The 21,581-nt window shown below is 46.6% G+C and overlaps 3 protein-coding genes across 5 annotated transcripts in view; 2 read left to right on the top strand and 1 right to left on the bottom strand.

Annotated features, from left to right (window-relative positions):
• The first annotated feature begins 20 nt into the window (after positions 1 to 20).
• On the top strand, positions 21 to 10,902 carry casd1 (CAS1 domain sialic acid O acetyltransferase 1). The gene is made up of 18 exons (XM_076149858.1): positions 21 to 417; positions 1,802 to 1,898; positions 2,228 to 2,348; positions 2,730 to 2,774; positions 2,892 to 2,954; positions 3,060 to 3,104; positions 3,210 to 3,333; positions 3,730 to 3,944; positions 4,072 to 4,491; positions 4,916 to 5,005; positions 5,103 to 5,222; positions 5,521 to 5,677; positions 5,861 to 5,940; positions 6,912 to 7,013; positions 7,143 to 7,283; positions 7,456 to 7,533; positions 7,958 to 8,050; positions 8,651 to 10,902. Exons 1-18 carry the CDS (start codon positions 123 to 125, stop codon positions 8,933 to 8,935), a joined length of 2,571 nt encoding a protein of 856 aa, XP_076005973.1. The 5' UTR covers positions 21 to 122; the 3' UTR covers positions 8,936 to 10,902.
• Positions 10,903 to 11,082: 180 nt separating this feature from the next.
• Positions 11,083 to 19,518, bottom strand: sgce (sarcoglycan, epsilon). Of its 2 annotated transcripts, XM_076149862.1 has the most exons (12): positions 19,350 to 19,518; positions 18,459 to 18,566; positions 15,741 to 15,863; positions 15,472 to 15,629; positions 15,106 to 15,178; positions 14,451 to 14,649; positions 13,711 to 13,873; positions 13,410 to 13,624; positions 12,888 to 12,914; positions 12,346 to 12,534; positions 11,945 to 11,988; positions 11,083 to 11,387 (listed from the first exon to the last, which is right to left on the bottom strand). In XM_076149862.1, exons 1-12 carry the CDS (start codon positions 19,384 to 19,386, stop codon positions 11,371 to 11,373), a joined length of 1,353 nt encoding a protein of 450 aa, XP_076005977.1. In that variant the 5' UTR covers positions 19,387 to 19,518; the 3' UTR covers positions 11,083 to 11,370. The 2 variants fall into 2 exon arrangements, with proteins under 2 accessions (XP_076005977.1, XP_076005976.1); XM_076149861.1 differs by lacking the exon at positions 18,459 to 18,566.
• Positions 15,815 to 21,581, top strand: part of ppp1r9a (protein phosphatase 1, regulatory subunit 9A) — a 40,479-nt gene continuing 34,712 nt past the window's right edge. The window contains exons 1-2 of one of the 2 annotated variants that reach the window (XM_076149856.1): positions 15,815 to 15,889; positions 18,022 to 18,124. The gene's annotated coding sequence lies outside the window, so the exon portion shown is untranslated. Of the gene's footprint in view, positions 15,890 to 17,794; positions 18,125 to 21,581 lie in introns of those variants that run through there. The other variant, XM_076149857.1, reaches the window with a different exon arrangement.

Raw genomic sequence — 21,581 nt, 5'->3', positions numbered from 1 at the left:
ACCACACCCACCTGTCACTTCTCTCTCCCTTCGAAGTCAGTAACAAGTGTGATTCCAACTCCTCTCTGCATTTACATTTCCACCCACACCGGGACGCGGTGCGGTGCTCGGGCGAACCCGACATGGGAGACGATGTCGGTGTACCGGCGCCCGCGGGCCCGGTTGCTCCGGTACCAGGCGGCGGGGGCGGGGACACGCGCGCGGGCTGCAGACCTCCAGAGAGCTGCGCTGCTGCTGCTGCTGCTGCATCCTGTCTGTCTGCTTGTTGTCATGGAGGAGCAAAGATGGCGGTCCTGGCCTATAGCCTGGGCAAACGCGAAATAAACCAGTATTTCAACATTAAAAATGCCAAATTAATATCTGTAGGGCTCGTTGTTCTACTCCTGGTGTGTCACAGAGCATCGCGGTATTATGGAGGTAAGCGGGCTCCGTCTATCAGAGTTACACACACTGATCCGGGGCAGCCGAACGCTTGACACCAGCTAATGCTAACGATAGTGAGCTAGTTAGCGGTTTGTGTGTGTTCCTGTCTTTGCGGGCAGCTCTTGTAGTGTTGTTGTCGCGTATGAAGTTATATAAACATTGTGTGAAGAATACAGACGAACGCATAGACGAAGTACACACGGCTTTAATATCGCAGCTTATGTTTAAATCATCTCTGCTCACTGAAGCTAACGCCGTATTCTGTGTTTACATGTTCCCGACAGCGCACGTTTGGTTAGCGCGGATGCCAGATTAGTCAAATTGGACGCAATTTGATTTAATGATCATACTGTCGGCGACATGTGGAAATGTTAGATATCCAATTAAACTGTCAGATCAACACTCAGTTGATGAAAAATGTAAATGTTTGTAAATGTAACGCGTTTAAACAGCTTTTCCCCTTTAGCCTTTCGGTAAGCTTTCAGGCTTAAATGAGCTGATTAACAGCTTTACTTTACCTATTTAAGTCTTTTTTAACTGTCAGGATGTTGAGATACTGTCCCACCACTTTGATTGATGTAATGTTTATGCCTAATTATAATAATTATGTCTCAGCGTCCTACAATTCTGACTCAGGGTTTCATAAATATCACTTTGTTATTAGAATTATGATTTACTGTCTGATGATTAGTATTTGTAAGTGTCTCATAATTACGATCTACTGGCTCCACATTTAATTTAGAGATAGTAACTCATGTTGATGTGAAAATGTGAACAATATTTCAACACAATTACTAAAACATGACACTTAATAATGAAAACATTGGCTCACGATGCAGACCACACACACACACACACACTCCTTTTCAGAATTTAGATCCATGGTTTAGGTTTGGATCTTCTCCTTCCACCCTGCTGTATACTAACTCACCATGGCAGCGATGGCACAGAGCTCATAGTCAGACCACAAAGAAATATTACCATGGCATCCAGCCACCTGCCTGCTGGGCTGCATTGAGTGGCCACTGTGTATGAAAAGCCATAGGAAGCCGACAACCCTGAGAGCAGCTGGTCAGGCTGGCCATGACAGTAAATGGCCTCATCTCTTGCCAGCCTGCCGACCCTTCATGGGTGCCTGTTTTTACAGATTGATTCATTTGCAGATGGCTCTATTCATCTGGAACACAAATGAATAGCTGGAGAGATTTATGCTTGAACTGCATTACTCATTGCTTTTTTGTCCTGTGGTCCCTAGCAGAGCCGTGTATTGTGTGCCAGCCCTTTGACAGCAGGTTTCACTCATATGCTGAGAGAAAAGAGAGTGAGACCAGTGTGTTCTTCTTTGGCCTTACTGGTAGCTTCTCTGTCTTGCCCTCAGGCGGAGACTCGTGTGAATGGCTGCTCTCCAGTGGACGCTACTTGGGAGAGAACGTATGGCAGCCCTACGGCTGCATGATGCACAAATACAAAAGCGAGTGAGTCACAAGAAGTGGAAGGGGTACTGTTACTGCTGATTATATTACTGTGTGTGTCTGTGTGTTTCTGTGTGTCTGTGTGTGACTGTGTGTGACTGTGTGTGTGGGTCTGTGTGTGTGTGACTGTGTGTGTGTGTTTGTGTGTCTGTAGGTGGTTAATTCCTGAGCCAAATTGCCGACTGTGGGGATAATATGAAAGATGGACAGACTGTAATGAGATCCATGTTTGATTAGGTTAACAGTTAACACAATGCCGCACACCAGCATGAGTGTTTGCCATCTGCAGCTGAATTGTTGTCAGACTCCTCGCTGTCAATTTTGTCTCACAGCGAAGCCAAAACCTGTCTCGCTGAAAAGCGGGTGACCTTTATTGGTGACTCACGAATCAGGCAGCTCTTCTACGCCTTCATCAAAATAATCAACCCTGAGAGAAGAGAAGATGGAATCAAGGTATAGTGGCAAATCACTAACACTCAGTGTGTGTGTACCTGTGCATGAACACACTTTCTCAAACACTTTGTGAAATATGAAACACTCAGAAGTATTTAGTGTTCCCCGGAGGTCAAACACGACTTTTCATTTATATCCAGACCAATTTGACTTCCTGCCAGAAACCCAGCCTTTAAGTCTTAGTGGAGCGTTCAAACATGAAGAGATCCATTGTTTCAAAAAGAGAGACACGTGTTTTATCACTGCAGACAGAGTTAGTGTGTGTACTTCTTATGCGAGCAGTCATGAATACGTCTGTTTAATTGCAGGCAGAGCTAATAGAGAAAAAAACCCTTTGCCTGACATTCTCTCTCTCTCTGTCTATTCATGAAATGCATGAAGCACGAGGACATTTCCTTTGAAGATGGGAGCTCCTCGGTTAATGTGGTGAGCTATTTATGGATTGCTTCAAGCCACCATCTCTCCTCAGTCATTGTTTTTGTCAAGCCCACAATTCTCATTTGTCATTGAAGTTAAATGCAAACTTCTTGTTTGTGTGTGTAGGACTTTCTGTGGCACCCAGAGGCAAATAACTCAATGAAGGAACGCTTGTTATCATGGACACATGTGAGTAGAGAGGTTAATTCTTTTTTCTCATCTCTGAGTTGGAATCGTCTTGTGGCTTGGACGTGGATTCACTTTTCTTATTGCAACCCATCTAATTTGCTGCAGGATCCTTCAGGGAAACCAGATGTAGCCATCCTCGGAGTTGCCACAGTAAGCTGCACTATTGAGTGCTTAGCAGTACTGGAACCTTCCATGAAATATAGAAACAAAAAGGCTTTCTGAGTAGTATTTACTGACATTATCTGTTTTCCACAGTGGTCTATCAAGTTGCACAGTGGCAGCAGTGAGACCTTGCAGCAGTACAAAGTCAACCTGACAGCTATGGCTGTGCCACTGGAGAGGCTGGCAGACCATGCGGAGGTCTACTGGGTCCTACAAGGTAAAGTCAGCCTCCTGTCATCATGTTAGTGGAGTTGCAGAAGTATCTGTTTGTCTGTCTTCCCCTTTATCCTAGTGATTAGCTGCTTCCAGTGATTATTGCATTTCATGTCAACTGAGGTTATCACTTCAATCCAGTGCCTCACATGCTCCAAGTCAGCTTAGCCCATTAGACTATACACGTGAAGAGTCACGTCACATTTGGGTTCTCCTCCATACACACAGTATTTACTTCATGAGTGATAGGGTTTAGGGTTATTACTCTCTTTTACTACTTAATGAACTGCAAAACAGAAAAAAATAGTTAAACACTGTCAACATATTGGACCTGGAAGTCCTCCTTATCATTCGGTTATTATCGTTTAATGATTAAAGAGGTCATTTCTATTTCCTCCAGACCCAGTGAACGAGGAGGTGCTGGAAAGCAGCAGGAAGATGATCACCAACCAGCAGGTAGACATGTACAATGAAGCGGCCGTGGATGCGCTCAACATCAGCAAGCGTCACAGCAGGTCCCGGCTCAAGCTGCTGGCCGCCTCTCGCCAGGCCGCCCAGGAGACCATCAGCCTCTCGAAAGACGGCTTGCACATGGCCGAGAGCACCAAGGATGTGGTAGGCGGGGACTTCCTTTATTTAATAAACCTTTAATGGTAACAAGTTAGTGTGTTAGTGTTTGTGTTTTACCATATCGGGGAACCGAACCTACATCGTGCTTTACCCTGTGTGACCCCTCCATCAGGGAGCGATGGTCCTCATGAACTCGCTGTGCAACAAAATCCTGAGGCCCATTGATGGCTCATGCTGCCAGAAGTTGCCGCCGCCCAACCTTCTCCAGAAGCTGTCGTTGTTCTTCTTCTTGGCCTCGGCCCTGATCTACCTGGTCCTCCACATCCTCGGCAACAACCGCCACCGCCGCCCCGTGCCGCCCGACGTGGAGAGCCTGGAGGAGAAGAAGCCTGTGACGGCGACGGTCCCGCTGGGGCCGAAGGCGCTCTTCCAGGCCCTGTGCAGGATGGGAGTCATCATGGCCTATTTTTACCTTTGCGACAGAGCAGACGTGTTCATGAAGGAGCAGAAGTTCTACACACACGCCACCTTCTTCATCCCTCTCTTATATATATTTGTCCTGGGAGTGTTCTACAGTGAGAACAGCAAAGAGGTGAGATAGAAAGCTTATGGCTGTACAGTTTATGTCTTCATTGAGTACACTACAGGCTGGAAACTGTGCTACCCTTGTACTTAGCGAGCGGTAGAACCTCTGAGAGCAGCAAACATGCCCCTGGAGCTGCAGAGCAAACTTGCACAACAAGCAAGGATGAACTGTAGACTGTTGTGAAGTAGTTATCTATTAATGTTTCTGGCACAGCACTGAATGTTCCCTTATTGACTGCACGCTGGTCAAATCAGACAAAAAAACCCTTCCCTAAATGAATGCCTGGAGTCGCGCAGAGGAACTCAAACATGCATATTTCCACTCTGATACTTGTGAAGATAATGACTGGAAAATATGAGAAATGTACTCATTGAGACAAACGCATCAAAGTCATGTGATATGTGTCCACATGTGCCTCTCTTGTGTACAGACCAAATTACTCAACAGAGAGCAAACAGACGAGTGGAAGGGTTGGATGCAGCTCGTCATCCTCATCTATCACATATCTGGAGCCAGCGCTGTGAGTGCTTACTGCCCCCCCCCCCCCCCCCCCCCCCCCATTACTCTGAGGTGAAGTTTCATATTGAATGTAAAAATGAATATTTGTGTCTTTCCAGTTCATTCCAGTGTACATGCATGTGCGTGTGTTGGTGGCGGCGTACCTCTTTCAGACCGGTTACGGACACTTCTCCTTCTTCTGGCTCAAAGGAGACTTTGGACTCTATAGAGTTTGCCAGGTGAGGCGGCAATCGGTGACCGTCAGTGTTGTGACGGGGCCGCGAAGTTACTCACCAGCCCTGACGTAGACAGATTCTATTTTAAACACGATGAGCCCTTCAGACCGTAGTATAGATTAATGTATCATGTTGTTTTGTAATTACCATATTATTATTGCATCATATTACTCCTACTATTGAGCAATAAATGTGAACTTTCAGAACTGATATTAACTGCTATGTTATCAATGTGATGCAGTCATTTGTGTGTGTGGGTGTGTGTGTGTTTTGTCACGTTCACACTGGTCTCACTCCCCAGGTGCTTTTCCGTCTGAACTTCCTGGTCCTGGTTCTGTGCGCGGTGATGGACAGGCCGTACCAGTTCTACTACTTTGTCCCGCTGGTCACCTTCTGGTTCGTCATCATCTACACCACGTTGGCCATGTGGCCTCAGATCCTGCAAAAGAGAGCCAACAGTAGGTGCTGTCCAACGCATGCAAATATACAAACAGGCTCCTTCATTCAGGCCGGCCGCTTTGCATTACACACAACATGTAAATGAATGCGCCTGATACATTCAAGGTATTAACCTGTGGGCAGTAGGGTTTGAACTGCACTGATCTGTTGTCCCTGATGTTCGTCCTCTCCTCTGTGGACAGGCAGCGGCATGTGGCACCTCGGGGTGTTGGTGAAGTTACTGGGCCTGCTGCTGTTTATCTGTTACTTTGCCTCCTCACAGGTGGGTAACCATCGCACAGATAAGCTGTAACTTTCCATCGCCCCATCTGTATTTTTGACCTAGTATTTGTTCAGATTTAACAAAAACAAATGTGAAAGAACCCCGTGAGCGTCCTACACAATATATGGAGAATATCTGTAAGCTGATTATGTACACCCCTTAAACCTAGAAGGATAAATACTAGTTTCACATTGTCCGCATATTTCATTTAGTTTTTTTTGCTATTTGTTTTTAATGAGGCAAAGATTTTACATGACATTGATATTTTGGAGATAATTTTTTATACAGAAAGAGGGGGAAAGGGAGATAGAGAAGGAAGGTTGTATTATTATTTCTATTGTTGTTGTTAAACTCTATAGGTAGACCCTGAGGTAGAATACAAATAGATTGGAGAAGGAGAGGAGAGAGAAACACAAAAAACAAAACAAAGAGAAGATATCCCACCCAGAGACCCAACCCAACCCCGTACCCATACAACCCCGTCCTGGCCCGCCTGGGATGTAAAATAAAATAAATAAATAAAAAGGAACTGTTCGGTGTTCTGGTATTCAGTCACTGGTCTGGCATAGCCTAGAGAAATGGTTGTCATCTCTGATAGAACTTCATCAGTGTGGCCCCTCATAGTGCACTTGATTTTCTCGAGTTTAAGAAAACATTGTATCCTTCAGCCATTGCGAAATAGAGGGAGGGGTGAGGGATTTCCAATGCAGGAGCAGGCGGCGTCTAGCAAGCAGAGAGGTGAACATGACCATTTCCTTTTGTGAGGTGTTAAATTGGCGTGCCGAAGATGGCAATATGAGGGGGAGGGTTGAACTTGCATTCCATTGCATTTGGAAGACAATGTGTTGAAGTTACGGGACCAGTATTATTTTATATTATTATTACCGCATATTTCATTTTGGTTCATATGACCCAGTCTGTCCTAATCTGTCTCTAACTTGATTTCTGACCAACCTATGTCCCATCTCCAGAGTTTCTTTGAGCACATCTTCTCCGTGTGGCCCATCTCCAGACTGTTTGAGCTCCACGGCAGCATCCACGAGTGGTGGTTCAGGTGGAAGCTGGACCGATTTGTAAGTCAAATGCCGTTCGCGCCCGTTTTGACTACATGAATGAGTGGCTGGAGTCTTTGGAGTATTTTACTCTTTTGTGATAATAAACGGAATAGTAACAAATGTTTATTTTGTTTACCATTTGTGTAGGCGGTGATACACGGCATGTTATTCGCCTTCATCTATCTGGTGCTGCAGAAGCGCCAGGCAATGTCGGAGGGCAAAGGAGAAGCTCTGTTCTCCACCAGGATCTCCAACCTGCTCCTCTTCCTCTCTATCTTCTCCTTCATAGTAAGGCTGATATGTTTTCCAGCAGTTCCAGCAGCCTACTATTAAGCTTTAGGGGATTATAGTAACTGCTGCCTTGTTCGCCAGCTCAGCTAACTGAAGTCGCGTCTGTCGTCTGTTTGTGCCTATAGATTAAGATCATGTTACCCAACGCCTTGTCTCCCCGTTGTTCTAGCTATACTCCATATGGGCCAGCAGCTGCAAAAACAAAACCGAATGCAACGAGATGCATCCTTACATCTCCGTGGTGCAGGTACAACCTTACTCGCCTTCTCTCTGTTTCTTCTATTGTTCTTCTCAGGCCATGTGTTTGTGCTGCAAACACATCTCTGTCACTGTCTGCTCATTGTGACCTCAGTGTCGTGCTTTGGCTTTAGTTTAAACTGAACCGGCCGGTTATAAACCCGATGGATTAGTCCTAAGGTATCATTATCCTGATCACAACAGGCCAGTTTGTTTGTAAGAGTAAGGGAGGTGCCCTCTTGTCTAAATATAATGTTATCAAGATCAAACTTGAGACGACAGATAGACCAAGCTGGCTAAGTTTACCCAGCGCCGCACCTTAATGTGGCTGCAAACCTACGTACGTCTTCACTCCTCTGCTACAGTTCTGCAGCCTATACGTCTACAGATTCCAACATCTGTGTGCGTACGCTGACTGTGTCTTTGATCCACAGATTTTGGCCTTCATCCTAATCAGGAACATTCCCGGCTACGCCCGTTCCGTGTATAGCTCCTTCTTTGCGTGGTTTGGAAAGATCTCCCTGGAGGTAAGATGTCTCACAAGGCAGAGGATTGTTTAGATAGAAGCTATTGACTGTTGGCGTTATCCATCTATAGTCAAAGATCTATTGTATAGTAGGTGACACTTGAGAGTAGTGTGTGCTTATTATTTAATTACACAGGATGTGTGTCCCAGATGTAGGCGCTGCATAGTGCTGACTGGTCCTTGTGTAAACTCACCCGGCGCTCCTCAGCTCTTGGAATTGCGGCCAAGTCCCACCCACTAAGGACAAGGGAGGAATGAATGACACACACACACAAGAGAACACGGAAACCACGAACAACGATATCAGAGAACTGACACATCCTTGTTCCTTAAGAGCCATCTGAAAGCGATGTCACTTTAGTGGGTGACAGCAGCAGAACAGGATCAGCAGTCTGTGCTCTGAACCAAGCTTGTTATCATTCTAACCCTTAACATGATTCTACATCTCAGGCCGCCACCTGTTAATGTTTCTCTTACCGCCATGTTGCTGTTACCTGTCTGATCTTGTCAGTGCAGCCGGCTGAGTCAGATCAGCTGGACGGGTCTGTCCAATCATCTAAAGACCTCTTTGTGTTTCCCTCTCCTTTCCCTTTCTCCCCAGCTGTTCATTTGTCAGTATCACATCTGGCTGGCAGCAGACACCAAGGGAATCCTGGTCCTGATCCCCGGGAACCCTTTGATTAACACCCTGGTCAGCACCTTCATCTTTGTGTGCGTGGCTCACGAGATCTCGCTCATCACCAACGACCTCGCTCAGGTGGTCATCCCCAAAGACGGCGTGGCCCTGCTGAAGAGGCTCGGCGGCGTGAGCGTCTTCAGTCTGGCTGCGATGCTGCTCACCCAACCGGATCAGCAGCAGCAGCAGTCGGGCGGACCCCGAGTTTGAGCTAAGAGGCGCAGGTCTGAACTGTGGGCGGGGGCCCTGGTGTTTGAGACCGCCGCTGGCCAGCAGGGGACCGACCCATCAGGTGTGTTTGGTGAAAACGCACAATCAAGGAATGCCACGTTTGAGCAATCGGAGCTTTCTGACTCCTATGGTTGAGAAAAAAAAAAAAAGAAAAGAAAAAAAAAGTCGCACACTGAAGAAGAGAGAGGAAGAAGGCTCAGCCAAGGGTCTCACTCTTTTCACGGCGAAGTAAAAAGCAAAATTGAAGACAAAAAAAAAACATTTTCTGGACATTCACAGCGTCTACGTTTGATAGAAGCGTGGAGAGGAGAGTTTGATATATGTTCACAAACTGTGCCGTTCTCATTTTGAGAGCGCAAACTTGCCGTGTGAGGTTATTATTACTTTTTTTTTTGCAGCGTCGATTCTACCCCGACAAACGCACTAACATCAAGGAGTTAATCTGCTCACACACACCTCACACTTGACGTCTCTGTGGAAGGCGTCGCTCCGTCCACGATCGCGGTCGCAGTCAGAGGCGTTTTGCACCTTTCGTTTTGCATTTTGGTCTATTTTCAAAGTCACTTTCCGGTTCAATCCACATTTTGACAGCAGTCCGCTCACGGTACGCTATGTCTGGTATCTCAATATGCAAATTAAGGACCAACACTTTGGCTGTCACAGTTCAAAGTCAAACTTGGGAGTGCAATTGTTCAAATAGTGGAAGAGGCCGTTGGTATATTTTTACTAATGTTAATGTGAGTGATTTTGGAATTGTTAGCCTTGTGCTGAAAGGTACCGTGGGCACCTGCTGTAGCTCTGAAATTCTATGTGACATGTACAGTATTTAATGATTTAATTTAAGCTTATATTTTATACGGAATTCTTCTTCTTCTTCTTCTTTTTTTTTTTTGCTTTTGTCTTATTTTGTACTTTGCGCCGATGACTGCTGTTTGTTAAGGAAGTATTTGACATATTTTGTACCCATCAGCATCTCATGGACACCTCAGAGGTTGAGCCTTTACATTCGAATAATATGTGTGTGTGAGCGCGCGCGTGCGTGTGTCTGTGTCCATTTAGGGGTCTGCTAACACCTACTTCATACTTTGTGTATATATGTACGATAGCGTGAGAGACTATTTTATACTGTTTGAGCAGTGTTTTTGACCTTTATCTTTCATTGCCTCGGAGTCTGGCAGAAAATGCACTCGGTTGCACATCTTATTGTACAAAAAGGAGTAAAGCAAAGCCTCCCATCTGCTCACACAGCCAGTAAATAACAAAGTGAGTGATTGAATGGAAGGGTTTTCCTCGACTGAACGCCTTTTGAACACAAAGCCTTTCTGAGTGGCTTTATACACATTTACTCACATCAAGTTTCCACCTGCGGCCCACGTTAAGAGTTTAAAACGGGTTCTGAACTTGTGCTGACTGAGTCGAGAAGGTTGTGCCATTGATCCTTATAACCAGTAAAGTTAGGAGTTACGGTTAAAGACTCATTCAGGTCAAATGCAGACGTCATCGGCTGAAACACTTATTTCCACACCTGCTATGTACAAATATTACAATAACTTCTTATTCACTGATTTTCTACACATTTAAATTCTTTATGAGAAAAAAAAATGAACTGGGTCCACGAAGCCCAATTTTAAAAAGCTTCCTGCAGAGGATTTCTAACGCTGCTTGAGTTTATCTCTCAAACTGACTTAACCAAGCCGATCCTGAATCTCACCAGTCGGTTTAAATCTGCCGTCTGTTGGCTATAAAATGTAGATGGTGAATTTAGACCTTCACAGATCTTTCTATTCGTGTAAAAGCAACAACTATTTATACCCTGGTGCAGGGCCTCTTTGGAAAGATGTTACATGTACATTTTTTTGTGATGTCTTACAAAATGTGAAATGTATACATTGTATTTATAAATGCCTTTATTCTGTTGGACATTGTTAATAATACCTTCATAAAACGCTCTGTTTTGGCTTCTTTTTCCAGTCAAAAGCAAACCTGTTTGTTACAAGGACAAATGTACTTGAGAAACAATGTGATAATAATTTACTGTTATCATGTGACGATGTGGAACACACACAATCACACATAACTTAAGTATTTCCATGTATAACTCTTATTTCCCTTTTTCCCTAAGAGGGTAATTGTGCAAGCTAAGGCAATTAGAAACACACAGTTATAACATTTACACAAAATATTCCAAAATATGCTAATATAGCTTTGTATACTTTTAAGCTGCTCTTCTTCCCTTTACAGCCCACTGGCTGGGCACACAGGGGCACCTGGACTCGAGTCTTTGAAGGCATGCAGATTGGCACGGATGTTTAGAAGAAAAACAAAAAAACAAAGTCGTAGTCGTGGAAACAAACTCGGCACCAGCTCCCGTCGTCCCCGGTCACAAATTCAGAGCTTCGGCGACCTTTCTCTCCTCAGGAATACCATTTACCTGGAAGGAGGGGGAAAGGTACAAATGCATCACTGGTACTCCCAGATTGGATGGATAAATTCTGCTTTCACTTCTGTCTCTCACTCTCACTCTCTCACTCTCTCACTCTCACTCTCTCTCACACACACACACACACACACACACACACACACACACACACACACACACACACACACACACACACACACACACACACACACACACACACACACACACACACACACACACAGAGAGCACCTACCTCCAGCCTCCGAAATGTGGACATAACATAATTATCTCCTTTGTTAGCAGTGGACAGAGAGAGGAGCAGAGCAGGTTAGAGCTGGAGCCATCATGCAGCTGAGCACCACGCACACAAGAGGGCGCTCTCACTCCAACACACCAGACTGAGGTGCACACACACACACACACACCACATCTTATTGAGCTTTAGCAAATGACTTTTATCACTGTATAGAACTTGAGTATATTTTGTTAATGCAGTACTAATCTTAAATAGTTAAAGCAGGGGGAAGAGAAGCAGATTAATAAAGTGTAACAGTCTGGAGGTAACTCACCTGATGGCCGCTGCTGTGGTATCGTAATCTGGTTTTGCAGGTTCCTGGAATCCAAAACAATTACATAAATGTAAACAGGACTCTATAGTTCTCGTTCATCATGTGAGAGCTTCCATTAGTGCATTTTTCTATGTTTCAAGCCCATTAGGACAAATCATGGGACGGCTTGGAGCCCATAAGCTCCGGCCTTACCTCCAGAGGCCTGACTTACTTATTTACTCCAGGTTTAACGGTAAACAGCCAGATTATACGCTAATGGTGTTGTTTCGACTTAGTTTTTCCACAAGGACGCCTATAAGCCACACATGCCTGCCTGTTATTAGGCACAGAAGCATGAATGTGCCGATACGTCGCTCACGTATATGTCACCGCCATGCACAGCACGTGCCACACACACTCACGTCTGAGTCTGCATGAGGGGCATGCTGGTGGTCTCGTAGTTGTCCGGGTGGATGGGCGGCACCACCTCGCCGCTGACCGGGTTGAAGACGGGCAGGGTGGAGAGGGGCCAGGAGATCTCGCGGTTCTTGGACATGCTCCGGAGCTCCTTGGTGGACTTCTGGATGGAGCTGTGGTGAACCAGCTGGATGCTGGGAGGAGCAGAGGGGGAACAGAGAATGCGTGCGTGAGCTTCAGTAGCCGTCATGGTTGCTGGACTCACGCTGGACTCTTCTGTACTCAACCATGCTTAACCTGTCGCTCTCTAGTCTGATTATGTAAGATGCTTTCCTTTGTCAAAGCCTTAGGAATTAGTTACTAGCAAACAAAATGACTTCCTTGCATCTGGTCATATTTTTGAGCAGCCCATTGGATGAATGGATGTCAACACACACATGAGTAAATAAATGGAGATAAGCAGCAATGGCAACATAGATGACAAAACAAAGGGGGGTAGGGGGGTCCAAACAAATCAAGAGAAACACAGGAGAGGGGAAACACTTACTCTGGTGTTTGCATGTTTCTTTTTTCCCTAGAAACAAAACAAAATGGATGAATTAAATACTAATATTAATAGTTAAAGAGACATCTACACAGAAGAGTGAGTGGACTGTCGGGCGAGATGTGGGGATGTGACACATGGAGTGACGGGGGAGGAGGAGGAGGGGGGAGGTGGCGGGGGGGTCACACCTCTCCCAGCCTGTAAACGATGAAGGACGATGATGGGACCCGACTATCACGGATGGATGGACGGATGGATGGATGGATGGTGGTCGATGTCCCACAACTTGTGCTTGAAACCACCAAGAGGGCGCGTGTGACAAAATGTAACATAACACACACATGGAACAAACGGCTGGATGGCGATGGCGAGCTGCGATTCCCAATCCAGATCTAAATGTCGTCCCTGCTATCTAACTCTGTCTTTCTTTGGCCATACGCTTTCCTCTACTCTCTGCAGGAGGGCGTTGGTGTTGGTGTTGGGCGACATTTGCATGGGAAACAAAATAAGACCGAGCACACTTACACCCCTTCCCGGCGGCAGCACATCGTGTAGCCGAGGATGAAGAAGAGGACGAGCGCTACGGCGGAGGGGATGGCCAACGTGACGAGGAAGTCGGAGAAGTAGTCCCGGCTCTTCAGCGATTCCGAGGGGGGGTTGTATTCCCCGAACTCGGGAAGGACGCCGGTGCCCGGGTCTGGCCGGTGACTGTATATGGTGACGACCTTAGTGATGTCGACCTGGACGGAGACACGACAGGGTTTAGTTCAGCCACATCCTGTGAGCGGCTGCCTGTCATTTCTGGGACATATCAGAGAAAACTCACCAGAGAAATCTTACACCAGTCGATGTTGAACTGTGCTCTGAACTTCTTGTCGCAGCTGATGGCGGGTTCCATCTCCTGGCTGCAGCGCAACTGGTTATGTGGGCTCTCTACCTCACGCAGGCACGAGGAGAAAGGAACGTCGGCGCCAACCATCACATACACCCTGGGGGGGGGAACAGGGATGTTTGAATTTGCATTTAAAGTACAGAATTGGAACAGTCACAACATTAGTCTGCTACTTTGATCTTCTGAAACGTCACCGATGAGGGACTTTCTCCTCTGATCAGAAACCGACACGGCAGCGTCTGTCATTCTATGTTGCTCCAGTTACATAAATCATCCACCCGACTTGACTGAGCTCAGAATATATGTGTGAATAGGGCTCCAGAGGGGAGGTGGGGCTTGTTGCTTATCAGAGTAATGAATAGAGCCGAAGCAGCGAGGGAAACACATTGCGGCCCTTGAGGCATAACTGATGCCTGGATCGGCTTTCCTTCTGCTCTAAGTGTCTCAGGTCTCGATCCGGATCGGTCGGATAAAGGACCGAGAATCCCAGAACCAGAGCCGTTCCTAATAGATTGTACAACTTAAATGGTTTCAGACTGGCCGATGAAATTCAACATTAAATTTTGATTTGGGTACGAAGGTTTTTGGACCCAAAGTACCAAAATCTATTCAGAAAACTTGTGGGTCCTCTTCATTATCTAGATTCTAGATGACCCAAGCCTCTGAATCCTCACCCTTCCTTGAGGTTGTTGATGGGAAGTGGGACGCGGCCGCCACGGTCCAGCGCCGAGGTGATGTTGATGGCGTTGAGGCGCTCGGGCTGCCAGACGTTCTTCACCGCTCCCAGGAAGTCGCCCAGCACCTCGCTGGCCAGCATCTCCTCCACATTCATGTTCTTGATGTAGAACTCCGCCTGGTAGGGCAGTGGGAACTCTGAGCACAGGGACGAAGAGCAGCGAGTCAAGATGAGTAGAGGCGGGTCATTAGATTCCAGACTAAGACCTCATTATTTCTCTATTATGGCTGTAACGTCTGCGCCAACATGATGCCCGGTGTGTCACGGCTCCCCCACCCACTCCCTCTTTCTGGGGCCAGATGGCAGGTGACATCACATCGCGGCTCAGCGAGAGTGATGTCACATTACCGTCGAGCATCTGCCAGGCATTGGACCGGCTCGATCCACATTGTACTCAATTTGCCGTAACTCGGTCAACAAGAAAAGCAGATGTCGAACCTAAACAATGACGACGCAGAGAAATCAGCTGTGTGTTGTCGCCGCGTACTGTACGGATCTGTGACGACCTTTGTGACCTTAAGAATAATTCACGTCTTCCCTCTTCTAGCAGAGAAGCGATCAAACTCAGACCTGACTGCTGTGGCGCCTCTTACCCTCCGTGCCCATGATGTTTATGACCAAGTTGTGCCGCGCCGTCTCAAAAGTGCGTCTGTTGTAGGCCGTAATCTGCAACACACAGAGGGGAAAGTTTAAGCCAGGATCAGTGCGGCTTACGTGTCAGCGGCTCTCCGGACGGTGGCTCGAGCTAAACGGTACACGATGGAGACAACGTACAGACGCACAGGTCACGCTGCTTATGGGGGAAGAATTCCTACAGTAGCTTACAAAGGAGAGGCGGGACAGAGGAAGGGGAAGAGGGAGAGGAGGAGGTTTGGAGGAGTTTGACAGATGCCACACTCGTATCACTCAATCAATCACATCACTTCTATTTGTGTCCTCTGTGTTAAGGCCAAGCCCACCTCGATGATGGTGGATTTGCCCACGTGCTGGGCAGTGGGGGAGCCGTAGAGCACGCCGTCGCTGTGGGGGGTCCTCTGGATGTAACGCAGCCAGCCCGGCCGGTCGGGGTAGCCCATCAGGTTGGTGTTGAATGTGATGGGGTCGCTGCTGGCGTCCCCTGCAGGCAGAGCGGCTTGGTTCAGGGGTCGAACGTACACATTCATTAAAATCAAGACACATATTTATGGAAACCCTTTGTTGCTGGTGTGTGTTTCCGTCACGTTCAGACCTGATTTGGGGTAGGGGGGGAACTCTCCTTTGAAGTACTCTCTCTCCAGGACGTGGACGAACAGCACGCCGGCCGACGGGTAGACGTTACGGTCCGCATGCGACCTTGACAAGATGGTGACCACTGAGGCGTAAATGAAGGACATACAGGTAATTAGCTCCTGATCTGAGAACATTTCCTGGTGTGTGTGTGTGTGTGTGTGTGTGTGTGTGTGTGTGTGTGTGTGTCGTTAATGGCCTGGCAGCAGCACTGATTGGAAAAAGGACGGAGACGTTAATAGAGGTTGGACCCAAATATAGTGAATGTTCTAGTTACAGGTAGCAGCTAACCCACTTTCACACTGTGCTGACTGCATTATTCTGGATTGGCTCCATTTATCTCTATTCATTTCAACTGCACCACATAAGACCCATCTCTCTCTCTCTCGGTCTGTCCCTCACTCCTTCCCTCTCTCTCTTCTCATTTGCTGCCGTTCCTTCCACTCGACCTCTGGGCGGTGTTGGCACAGCGTTTTCCTTTTCTCGCCTTTTTTTTCTCCCCCCTCTTCATCTTCCTCTTCTCCTCTCTCGGTGGTTGGGCACTCAATTTTTAATCGCCATGGGAGCCTGAGCGTACGAGGAAGGGGAGAATTTGGTAAGAGTGGGAGGGAGGGAGGGAAGAGACTGTTCTGTTCTCGCCCAGAGGCTGTATGTTATTCCTCGTTTAAAATACATGGAAGCGGCTCCAGTAATGTCTCCCGTCGCTCTCTTCCTGTCCCAATCGGCGCCTGTGAAAGAGGAAGTCACCATGCGATCTTTAGTTTGTTAAGAGTTTTCTGTTAACAGGCTACAAAAAGGGGGGGATTAAAGCAGATTAGGGCGCCCAGTCAACTCTAGATTACAAAGGAAGTCTGCTCCGCTTCTATAAACCTAAACTGTTTACAATCCCAAATGCAAACTTAAAGCGCTGACAGGTCGTTATTGAAAGGTCCCAGATGAACGTTAAACTGGGCCCTGCATCTGTGGCCTCGCCGTCCACCACAAAAGGTCCATATGCCCCCTGTATCCCTCAGGGCCCGGTCGCAGCTCGGCCCCAATCAATACCAATCACTAGGCCAAGGTATCAGTTACAGCAAACACAGAAGTTAGATTGGACACGCCGCACTTCCACAGACAGATTGTGAGCAGGAGCGTGAGATGTTGTTGCTCACCGAGAATAAAAAAAACAACCCCATCCTCAAATCCCTCATGGAACGCGTACAAACACACACTCACACACAGTCCGCTCCTATGACTCGACCCTTTCGGCCCCTCATCACACACACACACACACTCACACACACACAAGCTCCTGGTCAAGGTCAAGCAGTGGCCGTTCTATTCCACTCAGAGGCCTGATTGATGTGACGTTAGCATTCGGGACACGTTCCCAGATGAGACGGGGAGGGACGAGCGCAGATGGCCTGGTCTCACCTAATTAATATAAAAAACACATATAAAATGACTTATGGGAGCTGAAATGTGTTTTAGTGTTAACAAACCAATGAACGTTCATGCCTGACACACACTGCCGGCTACTTTAAATGTCACTTCACGGGTTTTGGTTCACATTTATGCGGGGAAGCTCTGCTAACAGCGTCTGATCTGCTTATTCACCGTCCCAGTATCCTGCCAGGCCTTCTCAGGAAGATGAACAGCAACGAATCGTTCAGACTCTACGTAATACATCACCAATTAAAGGTTAATACCAAACTCTTGGCTGCAGACTAACCGGACGGGCTGTAGCTGCAGGATAAATGTCCCCGTCGATACACACTTCTCTATACAAAGCACAATCGAGTATGTGCTTCTCTTTGCATACACACACACACACACACACACACACACACACACACACACACACACACACGCACACACGAATCCTTGGGTGTGTTCCTGACAGTAGATCGCTAACAGGCCTGGCAGGTGGCGGAAATGGCTAACCGGATTTTATGCATTCACAGGCCGACTTGGATTGGCTGAAAGTCTGTGATGCCTCGGTTCAATACATGCCATTGGCAACACCAGTGTGTGTGTGTGTGTGTGTGTGTGTGCGGGTAATGGCCGGGGGAGCGAGACACAAGCGAGGGGATGTCATTTAAGTTCTGTTGAATCAGCTTTGTGTGTGTCGTCCAGGTCAGGAGGAATGCATGTGCTTCTGTGGCTTCTCGCTGGGAAACGTTAGACAACAAGGAATGCTACTGTTTGAACCTCCGCCTCGCTTTTATCCCCTCCAGTTTTGAGCCTCTCTGCTTTAATCACAGACCTGGAAGTGAAAGTACTCAGTGGAACAGAAAGCAGAAGGCCAATGACTGACGACACACGTGGACCAAGAAACAGCCGGGTCGACTGTCTCGCCGTCACAAGGTAAGATCAATGAGGGATTTGCCTCAAACGCTTTGCTTTAAGAGGTATTGTCCATCCAATAATATTCAATAAATGGTGTGAGGTTCAGCGTTGGGTTAGATGTAAGAGAGCAGGCTTTTGTCTCCTCGTTTAGTTCTACTTTAGCTATTGGCGTTAGACAGAACTCCAGCTAGAGCGGAGTAAGTGTGCTCGCTCTGCTGGAGAACAGGCCGCTGCAGACACATAATGGCGTAAAGGCACAGCAGTAATGGGGAGCCAGTTGAGCGTGTCACAGGGGTTACGACGGGGGAGGGCAGAGTGGGTCAACAACACACACACATACGCGCCCACTCACCATCTCTGTACAGGGCCGTTCTCTGCGTCAGGCCTACGGGTCGCCCCACACTGCCATTTCTCACATGCAAATGGGCGAGTTTGGCGTCATAGGCATGCACAACGCAAACTACGGCCAACGGATAAAAACATGACAGGAACAAAGTGGCTCTTTACAAGGACATTGAACAGTAAAATGTTAATGACAACATGGATAATTACATATTTTTCAATGTAGCAGTGAAGTTAGCATGTTGATTCATATCTTCCTGCAGCGTAACTTTATTTTTGTATACAAATATAAATAAATAGGAGTGGTATATGAATTTTCTGTGTTAAAGAAGGAGATGGGCGATGAATTAAAGGAAATAAAACAATATTTAGCGTCTTTGTAGAGCCGCCAGAGCAGCTTCAGTACATCTGAGCTCCTCTGTGAAACTCTACTGTTGTGATAAAACATCCTCCTCCACCGGCTGCGTTCCATTTAGGTGATTCTGTGCCTAGGTGCGCGTCATAAATGGAACGCAGCCAAGGTTACTAATTGCACCTGTGCGTTTACCTGTTACGAGCCGAAACAGAGCTTTACTTCACGGTAAGAGCTGACATAAAACACACCTAATTAGGAAATAAGCTTTGTTAAACGTCACTCGGCGGTGTTGCGGACATTACAGCGCGTAATATGGCGTTGAATGTTTCTAGTCTTCCGCCGGAGTAACGGGCACAGCGGGGCTATTGTTAGCCGCCTTCCGCGCCGCCTCCTCGGCCGCTCGGAAAATATGAGCCGGCTAGCATGCTAACTAGCTAGCATGCTAACGTAGCTCCCATGCTATGTGAGGAGAGGATGCTAACACGTCAAAGGCGAAGCGAGCGCGTGAAAATGTCGGAGCTTCGTCCGCGGCTCATCGATACGTACCCGCACTCAGCCACACCGCAACAGCCGCAGCGTACATGGCGACGAGCTCCGCGTTAATCTGACATTAAAAACAAAAAAAAAGGGCTGGTTTGTTTTTTTTACGGTGTTTCACGGGGTTTGACAGCCATAATAAGCATCCTGCAGCATTCCTTCCTCCGCCTCTTCGCTCCAGCGGAGGCAGCGCCGGCTCTCATTGGCTCAACATCTGGATGGAAAAAGATGGTTGTCTCCATAAAAAACGAAGGGAAAAAAATGTTGTGATGTGGAACAGAAAAACAGCTGCTTCAGTCTGATGTTATTCCACTTTATCCAGGCAGAGGGATGTATTAGTTTATCAAATACAAACAGCGGCTGTTGTGGACAGACAAAAGCCTCAAAAACGTGTTTGAAGGTTGTATATGGTGTTATTATACATGAAAAGTGAAGTGAAGGTGGGGCTGATGTGGTGAAGTTAGTGTAGCTTTCTACTTTATTAACATCTTCTTTGATCCTTTTTTGTTTTTTATTTAATTGATTGCTTTTCTTGGATCGATATATTACAGAATTTATTCCAACAACAGTCACATCAAGAGAAATAACAAGTGTAGTATAGTATCCGTAGAGCACAATAAACAATATAAATCTGTTGTAGTACAAAGATGGAATAAAGGGGCATTGTATGGAGAGAAGCGGGAAAAAATTGGGTTAGGGTTTTAAAGGCCCACATCCATCGTGGGTCTGTGATCTAGCCAGACATGGAAAAACTGTAGCAAGCAGGAATGAAAAAATCGGCCAAATCCTCAGGAGAGGCAATGCAAAGAGAGACCTGCCCTCCATGAACAGTGTGCAGGAGAGCAGAGGTGTAGGTCATCACTCCTGGGATCAGGCACGTGAAGGGCCTGCTCAGCCCTCCTTTCTTTCTTGGATGTCTGAGCCCTGAAGGTGTTTCATTTTGAAGATCTGTCTCGCTACGGGACACAGGAAGACACACATACACACAGCCAGGCCTACCCTAGGACACACAGACACAGACACACACACCCTTGCCCGGGCTTGACCTCCTGAGCCGGCTTGTATGAGGCAGTGACACATATGAGAAGTCTGGTGAAATCTGCCCGGCCCCCTGCAGAGACAGTCCCAGCAGACAGATGGTCATGTTTGGGGCCCTTTGCTCCTGGTGACACTCAGGCTTGCTAAGCAGTCCTGGGCCCTTAATTAACCCCAGTGCTTGATGTTACTAAACATTCTACTAAACACTGGAGTCACAACAGAGGAAAAACATCCTTAACCTGGCTGCCATACTGACACGGGCCTTGGTTTCCTTTTGAATACGAGTTTAAAGCAGTATTCATGGCTTCCTTTCTTGCCGCTCTGCAGTGTGTGGCTGTTCCGTTCTCTCCCCCTCCCTTTTGTCCCCTTAAGATTATTTTTATTTTTAGGTTGCTTAGCAACATCTTCACATCGCTGGTGTTTGGACTGGGCTGTGAGTGTCACAACAAGGACTATAGCTGTATGCACTAAGATGTAGATGAAGATTGGAGTGAATCTCTTATTAGATATAAATTCTGTCTGATTTCAGTGTGTTTCATCACCTTTTGTAGTAAGTTCCAATTCACGCAAGTGATGAAGCAAGAAACCAAACTCTCCCTCCTCATACCTTCCTGAAACAGATCTGCGGCTGTTAGTGAATGAGTGTATGCAATAGTGTGTAGCTGAGTTCATGTGACAGACTTTATACTCAGGCAGGGATCATGCACACTGCTCAGTGTGAAACATGTGCAATGTTACAGACAAACTGTGCCTGACTGCCTAATCTAACATCAACTAAAATGGCTGCATAAAGAGTGTGTTTGGTAAATTTAGTGACTCCCACAATTATTGAACAGATATGAGTCAAAACTTGGCAAAGTACAAGAATCTGCTAATTCGTATTCTTTAGAATAAATTATGTACATAAATAAATGAACATTGCTTACATAACTATAATCTGTTCTTAAAATAATACCACTATACTGCTTGGTCACATGACTCAGCTCATGCAGAAGGTGGCTGTTTTAGACTGTGTGTGCATAGCATGATATTATGATGTAGAGACTTTATTTGATTTAACTTTGTTTTACATTTATTAAAATGGTGGCTCAACCATCTGAGAAGACGATGTTGTGGCCATGTTTTGCCTGATTTCAGCATAATTTAGTTAAGATGTAGTCACATGCTTGTGTGTTGTCGTGCAGAAATGATTTTTGGCCACTT

This window comes from Genypterus blacodes, unplaced genomic scaffold (assembly GCF_046128005.1).
Source record: "Genypterus blacodes isolate CSIRO-AG114 ecotype Tasmania unplaced genomic scaffold, CSIRO-AGI_Gbla_v1 ptg000048l_1, whole genome shotgun sequence".
Taxonomy (NCBI): Eukaryota; Metazoa; Chordata; class Actinopteri; order Ophidiiformes; family Ophidiidae; genus Genypterus; species Genypterus blacodes.
Note: the sequence above shows the minus strand (reverse complement) of the source record. Positions and strands in the feature narration are given on the sequence as shown.

Bases quoted from the DNA above. Each gene is read 5' to 3' on its own strand.
- casd1 (XM_076149858.1), top strand. From the start codon at position 123: ATGGGAGACGATGTCGGTGTACCGGCGCCCGCGGGCCCGGTTGCTCCG. The intron at 2,775-2,891 runs GTGAGCTATTTA...TTGTGTGTGTAG, and splicing joins GGAGCTCCTCGGTTAATGTG to GACTTTCTGTGGCACCCAGA. The intron at 3,334-3,729 runs GTAAAGTCAGCC...TATTTCCTCCAG, and splicing joins GGTCTACTGGGTCCTACAAG to ACCCAGTGAACGAGGAGGTG.
- sgce (XM_076149862.1), bottom strand. From the start codon at position 19,386: ATGTACGCTGCGGCTGTTGCGGTGTGGCTGAGTGCGG. The intron at 12,535-12,887 runs GTAAGTGTTTCC...TGCTCCTCCCAG, and splicing joins AGAAACATGCAAACACCAGA to CATCCAGCTGGTTCACCACA. The intron at 11,989-12,345 runs GTGAGTGTGTGT...TTTGGATTCCAG, and splicing joins CCCCTCATGCAGACTCAGAC to GAACCTGCAAAACCAGATTA.